The sequence below is a fragment of the Leptosomus discolor genome, chromosome 6 (assembly GCF_034619465.1).
Source record: "Leptosomus discolor isolate bLepDis1 chromosome 6, bLepDis1.hap2, whole genome shotgun sequence".
NCBI lineage: Eukaryota > Metazoa > Chordata > Aves > Leptosomiformes > Leptosomidae > Leptosomus > Leptosomus discolor.
In genome coordinates, this window is record NC_141396.1 from 28,013,838 (window position 1) to 28,029,619 (window position 15,782).

Below are 15,782 nucleotides of genomic sequence, written 5' to 3' on the forward strand. Positions count from 1 at the left end.
TACTGTCTGACTATTGCTGGTATGTTTAATCAGAACTAGTACAGGGCACCTCCGGAAGAATGAAAAAGGATGATAGCAACACTGAGAAATAGTAGCAGACAGAGGTGAGGCAGTGATGACAGGATGTAAAATCTTTAGAGGCTGTAAATTCAAAGTTTGGGAAAGAGCACTAGTGACTGGCTGCAAGCTATTTATATCTGGAAGCCTAGCTGAAATGCTTGAAGACCTCAAATAGCTGCAATACCTACTGGTGGGATGTGAACAGATGGATAAATATGAAGAGCAAAGCTCTTCCACATCCTGAGTTACAGTGACCTTAGGGAATGGTGTGGAAACATAGCAATGGGGGTCAGCTGTGGAAACCTGCATTGCACATGCTGTGATTATTCCCTGGAAAATACCATGTATATGGCTTCAAGGCAAGCACAGCTTATGGAAGCATTGTAGACAGCAACCCTTCCACAGCATGTCTTTGACTTTAGTACTACTATGTAGATTAGACTCTACTGCCCCAGGGACTACTTGTAAACCTTGTTTACTACAAAATGTAGATATTCCCAGGTCTATGACTCTTATATAGTATGGATGGGATACCTCTTGAGCAATTTCTTGTGACCCTTTCAACAGTAACGTAAATGATGGAAAGAATTTAAAGAATGAGGTAAATATTTATAAACTTGTGTTATAAAATAAATGATCTTGTAATTTCTCTCACCCCCAAGACTGTACTTCCATGTATGTGATAAATGATTTCATTTCTCAGCCTAGATCTTGGTGTGGTTGTCTACACAAGCTGTCTAAACAGAGGCAAGGAACCAGAGACCTTGGAAGCTTTGAGATTCTCATGTAAGTCAGTGAAAGAAAATTGCTTAGTTTCCTTCCATATGTATGCTTCCACAAAAAAGGAGGTCTTTGGTTTTTATCACTTGAAATATAGTTTCCAGTCACAGTTTTGTCAGGGAAATTGAACTGCAGTTTCTAAAGAGGAACTCTTTGTTTTCAGGTTTGGAATCAGAGTGGCATTAGCCCAGAGAAAGGGGAATGGATCACATCATCTCAACTGGCCAACAGAAACAAGATATTCACTAGCTTAGCCAGGGAATTGTGCAAGTTCACTGTATATTCCCATGATAGAAAGAAGGGATGATCATCTTGTAGTGAATTATGTCAAGTTTAAACCAAGGCTTCTGCCACAAGCGTGACAGGCTTCAAAACCTACATTTTAACTGCAATTCATATTGCTTTGAGATACTAGCAATTCTAAATCAATACTTTGGCTGCATATTGGAATGCAATGTTGCCATAGAGACTGAGCCAAATCTTGCCCTTAGAATTAGATGAATATGCGCACGTGTATAAGAGGAGGAAATATAGCTGATTTGATATTCCTGTGTGGGATAAAGCTTAATAAACTTATTTGTATCTCCCCTTCTTGCTTGTCACAAGAAAATTTCAATATTCCTCTGTCTTTTCATCATAACAAAGTCACAGTATCCTTCTTCAGGATTTGTTTTTTTTTTCTGGACATCCTCCTTTCCAAAAATCTCATGAAACGATATGAAGTGTTCCTTACGAGCCCACGGAAAGAGTTTTTTATAGCAATTTTACAAGCACTTAGGTAACTAATGAGACACCTAAGGCTCCTGATGGAATTTCCTGTGTACCTATTACAAGTACATCCAAATGATCTGTCTATGGTTTGAGCAGTCTCTCTGGCTGGGCAGCAGGTAACTTAACCCATGCAGAGCTCCATTTATTACTGAGATTCAGCTGGGACAAATTACACCTGAGGCAAATCACACCTCCCAAATTCTTAAAATAACTCTCACTTTTCCATCCACAACAATTTTATGCAATATTGTGAAACCCCTCTCAAATTTTGGAGTGATGGACAAATTTATTTTTCATGGGATTGTCAAAAGTGACTTTCTGAATGAAAATTCAGCTTTGACAGCCAGTCTGTAGCCTGGTTTGTCAGGGAAACAAGGGATTTAAACTCACGCAGTTGGTCTGTCTGTCTCCCACTAAAGACCCCTGAAGTGGTTGACTTCTTGTGACCAATTCTGGTGGGATGAAAGGAACTGGCAGTCAGTTTTCCCATCGTGAACTAGAAATGCAGGAAATTACCTCAAGGGATAGATGTGACTGCAACCTGCAAGGAGCAGGAAAGACGACTGTGTGTACCATGTGAGCTATGGCTAACAGGATGGGCAGATACAGCTTTCCTAGCACAGCTACTTCTTAGATTTGACTCTCTCAGCTTAATAAAACACTTTCTCATGGAGTTCTTTGCTTGTGTATCACCTGGTGTCACAGAAACAGAAACCTCTCTTTAACCAGGCTGTCTTGCTTTAGGAATTCTGTAGGCAGAAGTCATCTTAGTATTGTTGTCTTTTATCACTAGCCTTTATAAACAGACATAGCCCTTTGACCAAATCCAATCTTATTTCAAAAATAAGGTAAAAAACCACAGTAGTACACATGGGCAATAACTCCACTGACACCAGTGGAATGAAACATTAAATTGGTGTAAATATGAAGAGTATCAGAAGAGCTAGGAGGCCCATTGCTACTGCTGAAGTTGTTTTACTCCATCTCAGATTATAAGGCCCTGCAGCCTGTTTCTATAATAAAGACAGGTAAAGATTTGTTTTGGAGGTATTTTTACTGAAAGATAGGACATTCAAATCTTGCAACTCTGATGACACTGGTCCAGATTTCCAGGACTGAGAATAGCAGCACATGTGGGAAACAATTTTTTGTGTGTTGTAGTCTACATCAAGTCCCATTTAAATCTTACCCATGCTTTACAAAGTCAAGAGCATTCCTAGTTCCTAACCTGTATGCTAGCAGGTCTGTACTTCTCCTACCTGTTTGTGAGGATAAACATTAATGTGGCACTTGATACATTCTTGTCCCATGTTAGCCCAGGAGTTTCCGCTCATCCATTTTCTCTTGCATTTGGGGCACTTATATTCACCAAAGCAGCGTTTCTTGCCCTGGTATGGAGTAAGGCCTTCTCCTTTTGGACGAGCCTACAAAACAAAGGCAAGTAGCAATGAATGACCAAAAAGGGTTGTGGGGGAATAGTAGAAAAGTAAGGCTACTTTTAATCAGGAAACTTTGGGCAAAAGATACTGGAGGCAGACATGAAGGTCATATCCCCTTAATGAAGAGTTCATGTGTTAAAGCTAGCGATTAACAGTTCTGAGAGTTACTTCTGTACAAAGTATTCAGAAGTTCAAGAAGACTTGTAACACTTGTGACACTGAACATAGTATTTAGAAACATGCCTGTGTGCCTTTTGCAATTAATAGTTTTAATATCCATTTCATTATAAGATCATCTCTATTGAGTACATATTGCTAGTATTATATATAGCACCTGGAGAAGTAGCTCACTAGTAAATTTCTTAACTAGATCTTTGTCAATTCCTGACTAGAACCTATCATTAAGAAGACTTTTTATAATGCAGCTTTGCAGCGCCTCTAAACAATGAAATATTGGCAATTCGTTAGTATGTGGATATGCATTATTATACGGGAATGCACAAACTGGAATTGACTATGAAGGCAAGACATGGTTTTTGATTAGTGGAAATCATTAATTTCATGAACTTAATTTGGTTTCTTGCTCTTGGTAAACAGTTTCACTGATTTCTACATTTTGAAGGAAACAGGACGGGATTCTCAAATAGAATGTTGTGATGTCTAAATGTTAAATGTACCCTGAAGAAAGCGTTTTTATCTAGGGAAGCTAGTAGAGTAGACAATGACCTTACACAAATACTGGTTTTATTTTTTCTAAATACACTCACTAAAACTGTGTGCTGTACTTAACAAACACATAGTAAGGTACATAATATGCTAATATGTTAAGGTGAAGATGAGAGTATTGCATACAGCTGTTCTGAAGATAGCTGCAAAGATGAAGCCATTTTCCCACAGTCTCTAGCAGGTGTTGAAATACTGCCCATGTATTCACAGTATTTTGTTTGTTGTTGCTTAGCTGGAGATACTTTGCCTGTATAGTGGCAGAATGGCATGATCGCCTATCAAAGGCTTCTTTGTCATTTATTTATATGTCATGCCTCTGCAGCTTTTTTTTTTTTTTAAGGTTCCCAGGTTAAGTTTACAAAAGTTAAATGACCCATTATGCTGGGAAAGTGTTTGTTTTTGTTTCGGGAGCTTGTAGATTTCTCAGTGTGTAGGTCCAAATTGCTTTCTATGTGAAAACATGCGTTGAAAAAGCAGGTGGTTGGCAGAAGACCTGAGCTTGGCAGGAACTCTGAGACTTGAACTCCCGTGGCTGATGGAGATGGTGTACACTGTGTTACCTCCAGGGTCGCATGTGGGAGCAAGGCGGAAAGGAACATTTAGTGCGCTCCCCCTATACTGGTGGGCAGAAGAGGAGCAGGAGGATCCCAAACCTACCCTGGCCTTTTTTTTTTTTTTTTTTTTTTTTGGTCTGTAGTGTCAGTAAGCAACATTCTCTATTTTTCACGCTTATTCCTCAGCATAGCAATATTATTTGTTAAAAGATCAGATGCAGTATCAAACTCTGTTACACACAGGCAAACATCTATAATAATTTGCTTCATGACACTCAATCTGACAAGCCACTGTGAATATTCTGATTCATAGCATAGATGAAGCTGACACTAGGACACATATATTTACAGAAGTATTGCACAGAAGGAAAAAAAAATGTTCATTGGTATAATGAGAAACGTTTGGACTTCCATGACTAAACAAGTGCTGGCAGGCACCCAGATCCATGGTGTCCCTTGATAAGGATGGGAGATTGTAATTGAATGTAGGGCAGGAAAACATCAATTTATGGAGATATCCTCATTCTGGACACTTAATTTGGCTCTGTGTCTGAGGAATTGGTAGCACAACTCAAGTCCATATAAGAAGGAGCCACATGCACTCTTCATTTAGAAATTTTCATGGAATTGAGTAAGAACCCGGTGCACAGTGAGCTCTTATGATTGAGAGATGTTCCCCCTCCTCCTGAGGGGTCACAGATTGCTTTATTTGTAGTTTCAATTGGGGCTATGTTATTGAACAGAAGATGAGTTATTTCTGATTCTCAGTTTGTTGCACTCTACTTAAACTCCTCCTGCAGGCAGACCTGGAAATGCAGCTTCATTGCCCCTACTAAGAAACACAAGGTCACAGAGTGCATTATTTCCAAAAGTAACAGCACTAACTTTGGAGACAGAGAGTGTCTGAGAAGTCTTCTAAATGTTTCCAAACAGTATTTAAGCATAACACTCCCACTGCAATATGTTATGCCAGCCATGAAGAGCATTTAAACATCAGACTCCCACAGCAATATGTTGTTCTAGCCACAATTCACAGACAGGGGAAATTCAGAGATGGCCACTTTGAGTGGGCTGGTAACTGTAGGTTTCTCCAGGTCAGGTAGCTGACTTCAGAGATGCCAATGTCCTGAAATGCTCTGCCCTCACAAATGCACAGGAGGGCACTGAAGATGCTAGTCGGTGAAGTCCTCTGTGTGTGCAGCTGGGCATCAGAAATGGAGACTTTCCAAATTAGAAGCTAACGTTAAAATTTGGGTTCTCTAACTTGCTCAGCAAATCAGAAGGAGAACCAGGAAAAGAATGGAGGAGCCCTGACTCCAGCGGTAATTTCCTGTTATAATTGCTAGACTAAACTTCTGATTTATTTTTATTTTAACTTTCTGGCTGTCACAGCTCCCTCCTCAGTGACTTTAATTAGTTTGCTGGCAAAGCTACTACATTCTTTGTAGGTGTTTTGCTATTCTGCTTTATGGATGTTTATACTTTGCCCTGACAGATATTATTTTCCTTCCCATATCTTCAGTTCCCCAAACTGTGCCCCACAGGGAATTTGGATTCTCAAACAAATAAGCTCATTTTCTCTAGTGAGAAACATCATTAGGAAGCACTGACAGCAGTGAAGGCAACTCTCCAACTCCTCCACCATTCAGGCCCAAACAAAACAGAAATTTGACAGTATTTGGTGGAAGGCAAAACCTGAGCAAGATACACTAGTGGCCTGAGAGGTCTGAGGCCCGGTGTTTTCTTTTTTCTTTTTCTTTCTTTTTTTTTTTTTTTCTTTTCTCTTATGTCTGTGGCTTCAGCAGCAGCACAGTTGAATTGCATAAACATTTCCAAGAAACAGCCTGCTCCTTGGCACAGAAGCAGCCAGACCTGCCTGGCAGGGTGCTTGAGCACCCGGTAGTTCTGTGACAGAGGTGTCTCAGTGCTCATCCAGCTGGAGGGCAAGAACTGTTTTCACCAAATGTTTTTCTTAACCAAGTGCCAAAAAAGAGCAAGAAGACACATTTTGTCTTTTGGTATTAACCTAAAGACTCTTATTTTATAAAATGTGGGATTTACCTTGTTTAAACCATTAACCTCCTACTCCTTCCCCACCCTGAGCATTCACTCACTGAGCATTACCTTTTCTTACTCTTGCTGCAGATAGGGATTTATTTATGTTTTGATTTAACCTGGCAAAGTTATGCCCCTATTCATAATGACAAAACATTTTGTCGCTACCATGTTAACATATGTTGTCCTGTTGCCTTTCGGACCAGGTAGTCTTTGGCCCAGATTCTACCCTTGGCTGCAAAAGCTTGGTGGAACATCTGCCTTACCATGTTTGAAATAATATTCAAACTAGGTTACAAACCACAACGTGAACAAGATTTTTACATTTTCAGCATTCTTTTTGTCTGGGGAATTGACAATTTTATGCTTTAAATGCTGATTTGACAGGCTTACTCTATAAAACCAAAGGTCCCAGCATTTTTCCTGCTATGTGACTATACGGCTCTCCAACAGCTATATACAGGCTGGATCAATGGACTGAGGCCGTTGCTATGAGGTTTACCAAGGCCAAGTGTCGGGTCCTGCACTTGGGTCACAACAACCTGATGCAATGCTACAGGCTTGGGGATGAGTGGCTGGAAAGCTGCCAAGCAGAAAAGGACCTGGGGGTGCTGGTCAACAGCCAGCTGAACATAAGCCAGCAGTGTGCCCAGGTGGCCAAGAAGGCCAACAGCATCCTGGCCCATATCAGAAATGCTGTGACCAGCAGGAGGAGGGAGGTGATCGTGCCCCTGTACTCGGCACTGGTGAGGCTGCCCCTTGAATATTGTGCGCAGTTTTGGGCCCCTCACTACAAGAAAGACATTGAGGTGCTGGAGCGGGTCCAGAGAAGGGCAACAAAGGTGGTGAAGGGTCTGGAGAACAGGTCTGATGAGGAGTGGCTGAGGGAACTGGGGTTGTTTAGCCTGGAGAAGAGGAGGCTGAGGGGAGACCTTATCGCCCTCTACAACTACCTGAAAGGAGCTTGTAGTGAGGTGGGGGTCAGTCTCTTCTCCCAGTAACAAGTGATAGGACAAGACGAAATGGCGTCAAGTTACACCAGGGGAGGTTTAGATTGGACATCAGGAAAAATTTCTTTACCGAAAGAGTGGTCAAACATTGGAACAAGCTGCCCAGGGAAGTGGTGGAGTCACCATCCCTAGAGGTGTTCAAAAAACGTGTAGGTATGGCACTTTGGGACATGGTTTAGTGGGCACGGTGGTATTAGGTCAACGGTTGAACTAGATGATCTCAGAGGTCTCTTCCAACCTAATGATTCTATGATATGTATCTTCATTCAGACATTTCAAAGACTATTCCATGCAGCCAGGGCAGGTAGGCCTTTGAGGATGATCAAAACCAAACAGATTTTTCTAGAAACACCAGAAACTAGCCATTACTTGAAGTATGTCTCAATGTCCAGATCTAGGCCTAAAACAGATTCTTCGTGGTGCTTTGACTTTGGAAATCAGCAGGAGATTTGCAGAGGGGACAGCCTTCCTTCCCAAGGTACCCCTGGGGTGGGAGCTGTGGTGGCCCAGAGCCCCTTCCCTCCTCATGGCCCTCAGGCACAAACTGAAGCTAGTCTTGGACTGCTGGTGTTAGTGCTGAGGGGGACTCCCTCTGGCCTTGAATTTGGGAAGCAGCATAGAGTCTGCAAAAGCCCTTGCCAGGCCCTCTGTCCACTAGCACTTGCCAAATGAAAGGACCTTGTGCTCTGATTCATAAGACAGTGATACATCACCTCGGTTTTCCAGACAAACTAAATAATCTTTGCAGGTTTACCTAGCCAGTGCACATGTTTGCCTTAGCTAGATCCAATGTACGTACAAAGCCAGTGGTTTTTTTGTGTGTGTGGCACAGCAACAAAAATGACATTGATATTCCATTCTTCACTGACACCCAGCTGCCTCTATTTTTCATCCTCTTCCTTTCTTCAGCCAAAACCACAAATTTGCCATAAGATTTTAAAAGTGTTTAAGTTGAGCTTTTATGCTGGTAACTGTCCAGCCAAGCTTTTTCTCAACCTATTGGATTGTGCATCTCGTGCAGGAATCTGCCAAATCACTTGGCAGTGACGGAGATAAAAAAGGACTCTTTGCTTTCCCTAGACAATTCGCTCTATCAGTTTGCAGAGTCAGCAAAACCCAAACAAACCCTGCCACATGCCCTGCTTAGAGCTATATTTATTATAAACAACAAGGGGCAGAGAGTTCCCTCAAACTGAAATGCAGAGGAACATTTCATTTAACACTCTTCCCCTCATCTTCCCCTGAGTTTGTGTTACACAGCTGAAAGGTGTACAGCACAGGGGGAAGAATGAAGTCAACATGACACTGGCAAGTGGATCCCCTTCCTAGAGCTCTGTAAGGGTCTGCTTATAAGGATGCTTCATCAAATAAAGCAGAAGAGCAATAATACCAAACACCAGCTTGGTGCACTGACTGGCTTCCAAGTGGTTTGCGGGAGTGGGAGGGCCAGAGTTGTATTTTGAAATGTGAGCCCTCTGACACTCTCAATTGTAAGTCAGCAGAACTAGGAGATGGCATTAACAAAAACTAGCCCTCTTATTTTGCGCTACCATACATGCATAGTTTTGAGAAAGATAAAATGATGGTGGTAAAGCATACCCAAAATTTTCAATTAGAAAACAAAAGTATTAGGGCCGATTTGGCATATTTGATATCCTGGCATTCTAGCCCTGACTCTGCAGCAAGTTGTAGAGTGTTGGGAAATTCACTGAAGTCCTCTCATCTTTCTCAGCTCTGTGTAGGCTGTGTAGAGAATGAGGACACACTTGCACGCTTATGCCAAAATGGCACATAAAAGGGAATCCTTAGATTGGTGAACTTTTTTCTTTGCCCTTCCTGACTTTTGTATGAATTTAAATCTGGTTATCAACAGAATATGTAGACTGAGAGGTTATATGTTTAGGAAATGAATTCTAACGTAGATGGTCTCTTTTCCCTTCCTGCATGTAGTCCGTGCTGCTGGTGTATGATATTGCTGACGTGTGACACTGGAGACTTCTGAGGTATTTAAATGAACTGTCACTACGTCTTTAATTAGTATATACAATATAGGAAGAGCATCTAGGGAATACAGAAACCAAGTTAATGCTTTGTTTCAGCCTTCTTGACTCTAGTATAATTTGTGCATTAGCGATATGATGAGAACTCTTACTTGATATGGGTCAGTTAAAGGAAAAGGAAAAGTCAGAAAGCAGACTTCATTACAGCATTACTATTTAAATAAAAACTTCTATTTGATTTACTGAACAATAGTTATTATGGAATTTCTAGATGTATTGGATATTCCAGACTAAGGATTTATGACAAAATTATATCTGAGCAAGACATGGCTGAAAAATTAAGAAATCTTGCAAACTTGTTTGTGTAGCTTAACAGGAGGCCAGTATGTATTTTATTTGACTGGGATCTTCTTAGGGGTCTTGTCTGTCACAAGGCTTAAGGCTACTTCAGCCTCTGACTAGGGAGTCTACTGTATGGCTTTTATCATCACTTGGAAGCATCATAGAATCATATCACAGAATGGTTTGTGTTGGAAGATCATCTGTTTTCAAGCCCCCTTCCACCACTCCTTTCACAGAAACAGTCTCATTCTTCACGGCAGTTAAAGCTCATTAGCTGTTATTGCTGATCTGAAACCTTCTATCACACTTGTACCACTCTCAAAACCTGACCAAGGTAGGAGGTGGCTTTGTATTGAGGTGCCAAATAATGAAACTATTACAGTCAAGCATCTGATAAAGTTGGTAGGATTTCTCAGCACCTCTCCTCTAGGGTGGTATGTGTATTGTAGCCTTCCTGCTCGCTGTTAGTGCACCAGGTTGGGGAAAGGGAGACAATGAGTTGCTGGAGCCGATGCCTGCCTCCCAAAGAAATGTAAAATTAGAAGTGGATAAGACTGCTTAGGCTTCCTGTGTGTCTGCTTGCTACTCCAGGGGTCACCATATACTGTGCTCTTACTAGTAGTACATGTATGTCACATTATGTAGACAACAATTTCACAGTCAAGTGTGTACAGAAGTTTGCTCCTACACACATTTCTTCTTTCTTTATTTCATCTTCATACACGTACCTCTACCAAGCATAAATATTGTCCTCTACTTTCTTGGCCCTGCAGTCAGTGTCTTTCTGGCAGAGTGGTGTCCAGAATGGAATACAATTCTCCAGCAGCAAAGTATTAAACAAAACATGAAAGTTTGTGTAGTGTGCAATCCAAAATAACATTAGCCTTTTTATTTTGCTTGAACAAATACCTTACTTCTGCTGTTACAAACATTTTCATTCCCCTTATTCTTTGGGAAACATTTAAAAGTATATCGACGAAGCTGCGTCAATGAACATTTATAGGTAAATTTTGAAATGGCAGAAGACCAATTTTATGTTTGTCATTTTAATATATGAGCATGTATATTGTGGTTGCTTTGAAAAATCAGTGGTGTCAACATATTGTAAGTTAACTATGATTTTGATCTCATTTCCACAATGGTAAACCAAGTGTAAGGTATGGTAGTATTTGTTATGAATAACGCACACATGGTTTCTGATGATGATTAAAGCAATAGGCATGGTTGTCATGGACATACTGATCAATGTCTAGAAATCCAAGAAGCTGGCTTGGCAAACATTCTAACATTTAAATCAAAATCTGGTTTTGCAGATTTTTCATAATCCTACCCATGCTTTTTGGAACAAAGGCTTTTCTTCTGCTACAAAATGCCTAGTTGAGCTGATCACTAAAATCATCCTTGGGCCAAAGACACATAATACTCATAGCTGTGCTAAGTCAGTTTGGAACATAATATTTGCAGAACTGCCAAATATTAGTTACTATCTGATATGTCAATTACTAAATGCTGAGTGCTCTGAGAAGCTGATAGTCTTTGTGAATCCTAGACATCACTCCACAGCTAGTTTAGAGAGAGAAAACATGTAAATGCTCACAACCATACAGCCTGAGAAAACAAACTATTAAATTAATTAAAGTATGCTGTTTTTTTAGGCCTCAATAAAAAAAGACTTGGACGTATTGACACAAGCAAGTAGTGTAACAGAAAAGTATTTGGGAAGAATGGTAGCAGGACTGCTGTTGGACTTCCAACACTTGGATTGAGTATGTAGCCCTAATGGATTTCCTGTCTGATCTTGGTCAGGTCATCAGGTTGCACCTCAGCTCTTCATTCGTTGTGGGGAGAGGTCCTTTTGCTGTTCTCTGCAATTTCTGCTGTTCTTGTGGCACTGTATAATCACTTTGGGCTACGTATGGTGATGTAGCTTGTGTAGCATAATGGAACCTTGAACTTCATCTAGGCCAAGTGCTATTATAACATATCAAGCAAATAACACTCAACAAAACTTTCTGCCAATCCTTTTCATAGAAGAAAATTTGGGTGCATGGTGTATTGCACAGAAATATGTTCCCTCTACATGAAGCTTATTAGTGGAGTCTTAATAGAAGGTGAAATTTCTCTTGCATTCACAGATCTAACTAGCCTCAGATTTTTTTTTTCTGAATATTCACATGAATTTCCCAGGTTTTAGCATTTCAAACAGTATGCTTATATATTCAATTATATCATGTGTTATATACAGAGCAACAGGCAATGATCAACTGTTTAATGTGTTTGGTAGATTTTCAGAGCCATAGAGCTCAACTAACTCTACCCAAATCTTCTATTAAGGAAAGCTGCAAATAATTATCTTGGTTAACTGTACTTCAAGCACTTATTTTACCTGTGCATGCTACTCTGCTTGATGAATGACTGTGAAAGAGCTCCCAAACTGACTTCTATACTTGCGGCCAATCACAGCTTTAATACGTTTGTTCCTGTAGGACCTTGAAACCAATGGAATTCAGCATATAAATAGCTGCCTAATGAAGCTTCTTTTGTAAGTATTATATAACCCAGCCTAATCCAGAACCTAAAATTTCAAGAACAGAGAAAGAATAGGTCTCTGGTCCTTACTGAGAGCAGCCCTGCTGAGAAGGATTTGGGGGTACTGGTGGATGAAAAGCTGGATGTGACCCACCAATGGGCACTCGCAGCCCAGAAAGCCAATCGCATCCTGGGGTGCATAGAGAGAAGTGTGGCGAGCAGGTCGAAGGAGGTGATTCTTCCCCTCTGCTCTGGTGAGACCCCACCTGCAGTACTGCATCCAGCATCTCAGCACAAGAGACATAGACCTTTTGGAACGAGTCCAGAGGAGGCAAACAAAAATGATCAGGGGGCTGAAGCACCTCCCCTATGAGGACAGGCTGAGAGAGAGTTGGGGTTGTTCAGCCTGGAGAAGAGAAGGCTCCAGGGAGACCTTATTGCGGCCCTTCAGTACTTAAAGGGCGCTTACAGGAAAGGTGGGGGCAATCTTTTTAGCAGGACTTGTTGCGATAAGACAAGGAATAATGGTTTTAAACTAAAAGAGGGCAGATTTAGACCGGACATATGGAAGAAATTTTTTACAATGAGGGTAGTGAAACGCTGGATCAGGTTGCCCAGAGAGGTGGTAGAAGCACCATCCCTGGAAACATTAAAGGAGAGGCTGGATGGGGCTCTTGAGAAACCTGATCTAGCTAAAGATGTCCCTGATCACTGCAGGGGGGTTGGACTCGATGATCTTTAAAGGTCTCTTCCAACCCAAACTATTCTATGATTCTTATGCATGTGAAGATAACCATCAAAATGTGAACCAAATGTTAACTCACACAATGAAGCAAGCATACTGAAAAAAATTCTCTTAGGGAATTGTGTAGTGAAAACTGTTTTCAATGTATTGTTTAATGCAATATGAAATTAAAAAGGGGGTGGGGCTAGGAAGTGGGGATGGCTAGTGCCTAAATGAACCTGAGTTTCTGATGTATAATTTAAGTATTGTATGTCATACAGAAAATAAGGATTTGCATATCAAATTAGGCATGTGAAAGAGTTAAAATTACACTCGCCTGCTGGGATGCAGTGAGGCACTTCTTTTCAGTGTTACAAGATCATATTTTTCCAAACAGCTTGAGATAAAAGGAAGTGGTTGAAATCTTTCTTTCCCCTTTTCTGATACAAAATTTGCCATGCTGAATTAATTATGAGGAAACTAGGAATGTATTAATTTTAATAGTTTCCTGATGTGTGGACTCCCCCCCCCCCCCCATCCGTTGCTTGAAAACATACAATGGCAATACCCTCCTCCTCGCTCCTTCTCCTCTGGTAGCATACTATATTAAATACGTTGGCATTTTTTTCAGTAGTTGGAATCGGAGTTTTGGAGCAGTAAGGCTCACACCCTTGCTATAGTCAGGCATTACCTCTTCCAGGCTGAGGTCAAGACTTGTATTTTTGGACCTGTTTAATTGGTCCACCTCTGGCTTCACGTGGGTTTCAGGTTTCTCCTAAGACTAATGTGGCACAGTTGGGGCACTGCTCTAGCAATGAGCTGACAGGTCTAAATACGATGATTTTGTGTCCTTTAAAAAGCAGTGGAGTAGCTCTGGTAGCCCCCTTGCCTCCCCACAGGTCATGGGACACTTCCAGAAGCAAAGGAGGTAGGAAGGCAGACAGATGTCACTGGAGGTCATTTTATTCCAAATCTAAGTGAGTGGCAGGTGCTTCTGAAGCCCCATTCAGAATGTGGGATGTTGCGTTCTGCTTCATTGATGTTTTGAGATGTGCTTATGCAAAGTCTCCACCTGAAGAGAAGATTTGGACTGAATTATGATGTTGAGATATAGATGTAGATCTCCAATAGATCCTGTGATGGTACTTCTTTCCTTATTAATTGTCCAGGTAAAGAAACTGCATGAGAACTCTGTCCAGACTAGACTGGGTGTGGCACTATTTGGTCCAAGCAAATTTTCAAAAGACCATTTGGATCAGGGAATTTTTCAATTTATGCAGTGACCATAGAGCTTGCATTGCTTTTTGGTTTATGTTTCAGCTGAGAATCTGAGACTTTTTTCACATCAAACTACACACAGAATAATAGTGTCGTCCCTACTATTTGAACTGTTTGTGAAAGCTGCATAGGAACATTAATTGCAGACACGGCAATTTGCAAAACATTTTGTACTTACTTTTCATGAAGCTTAATCTTATACTGGGTGCAGCTTGATATAACTTTGGTGTTAATTTACAGATGGGAGTAGAGAAAGGGCCTGTAGTAACTATAAAGAGGACTGTGGGTGCTGATGGGAGATAGCTTCCTTTGCTTCTTGAGTGGCTTTGTAAACTCCTGCTGTATGTCTATCCGTATCTTTTGGTGCCTTTATCCTTTTATAAATCTGGACCTGTTGTGGCTTTCCTCCATGCCATGTATCTGCTGGGCTATACTTGCTGAAGGCACTCTGGGAGGGACTTTAATACCTCCGTGATCTTAAGAAGAAATCTCAACTTGGGAACCTGCTACTTCTGCTCATTCACTAGAAATACAGTCTGTTGATGTCCAGGGATGTCAAGTGAGACCACTGCCTCATGTTAAGGTACTTTTTTCTCTGAGGCAAAGTGGTTTCTAGGACTCAGATTATACTAAGAGGCAATTACAATAAATAATGATTTATTTCAATTAGAAGCTTTAACATCATTCATATATCTAAAAATAACATTAATTTCTTTGTGTAGGTTCCAAATGAAACCGCATCATCCCAAAATATTATCTGTTCTTCTTCTAACCTAACTATTTGTAGCCCACAGCAAGGTCAATCCGATACAACTTGTATTAAAATATCCTTAATTAAGAAAGAAATTTTTAAGAAACATATCACATTCCTATGCAGTCTCCTGAAGAGTCTCTGTCCTGGGCTCTGACGGAGGCCAAAGAATGAGCACTTTGCTTTCTGCAGGCTGGGAAAGGAGGTATGCAAGGGAAGCTATTGCACTGGGAGGCTGAGAATACATGGGGTGGGGAGGAGGAGGTGGCAAAGCAGAGAATATTTTAATTCAATGCAATTGCACAATGCAATATGAAATGCAACTTTTAGCAGTGTTACCACTCAGAAAATGGCTTGTTTTGCTCTGATTTGACTTTAAGCTGCCTGGTGCACCCTCTGGACTGAGACACTCTTTTCTTGTTCCCTTCATATGTGCATGGATCGTAGTAATGGTAGATTTCTTTTAGCCTGAATTAGAAATACTTTCGCTCTTGTAAAGGTTTTACCTCTTCAAAGCAACTCTTGGAAAGCAAAGGAAATATGTTAAGGGTGATAAGGACGAGTTTCAGTGGAAAGGATGTTTCCAGAAGAACTCAGCCTTCTTCCTTCCTTCTGCTCTGAAAGGGACAGGATTTCTTTCAGCTACCCACTAAATCCTTAAGTATTCAAGACCTGGTTCATGGCATATCCTGTGCAGTGCATAAGAATAAGTGTAACAACAGTCAGAAAAATCCAACAGGAGAATGCATGTCACGAGGAGAAG

The 15,782-nt window shown here is 40.9% G+C and overlaps 1 protein-coding gene across 1 annotated transcript in view; it reads right to left on the reverse strand.

Annotated features, from left to right (window-relative positions):
- The window catches only part of ZCCHC24 (zinc finger CCHC-type containing 24), a 113,520-nt gene that overhangs the window by 7,562 nt on the left and 90,176 nt on the right, over nt 1-15,782 (reverse strand). Inside the window, exon 3 of the mRNA XM_086467127.1 lies at nt 2,871-3,035. Coding sequence (XP_086323253.1) covers nt 2,871-3,035 — 165 coding nt within the window. The remainder of the gene's footprint in view (nt 1-2,870; nt 3,036-15,782) is intronic.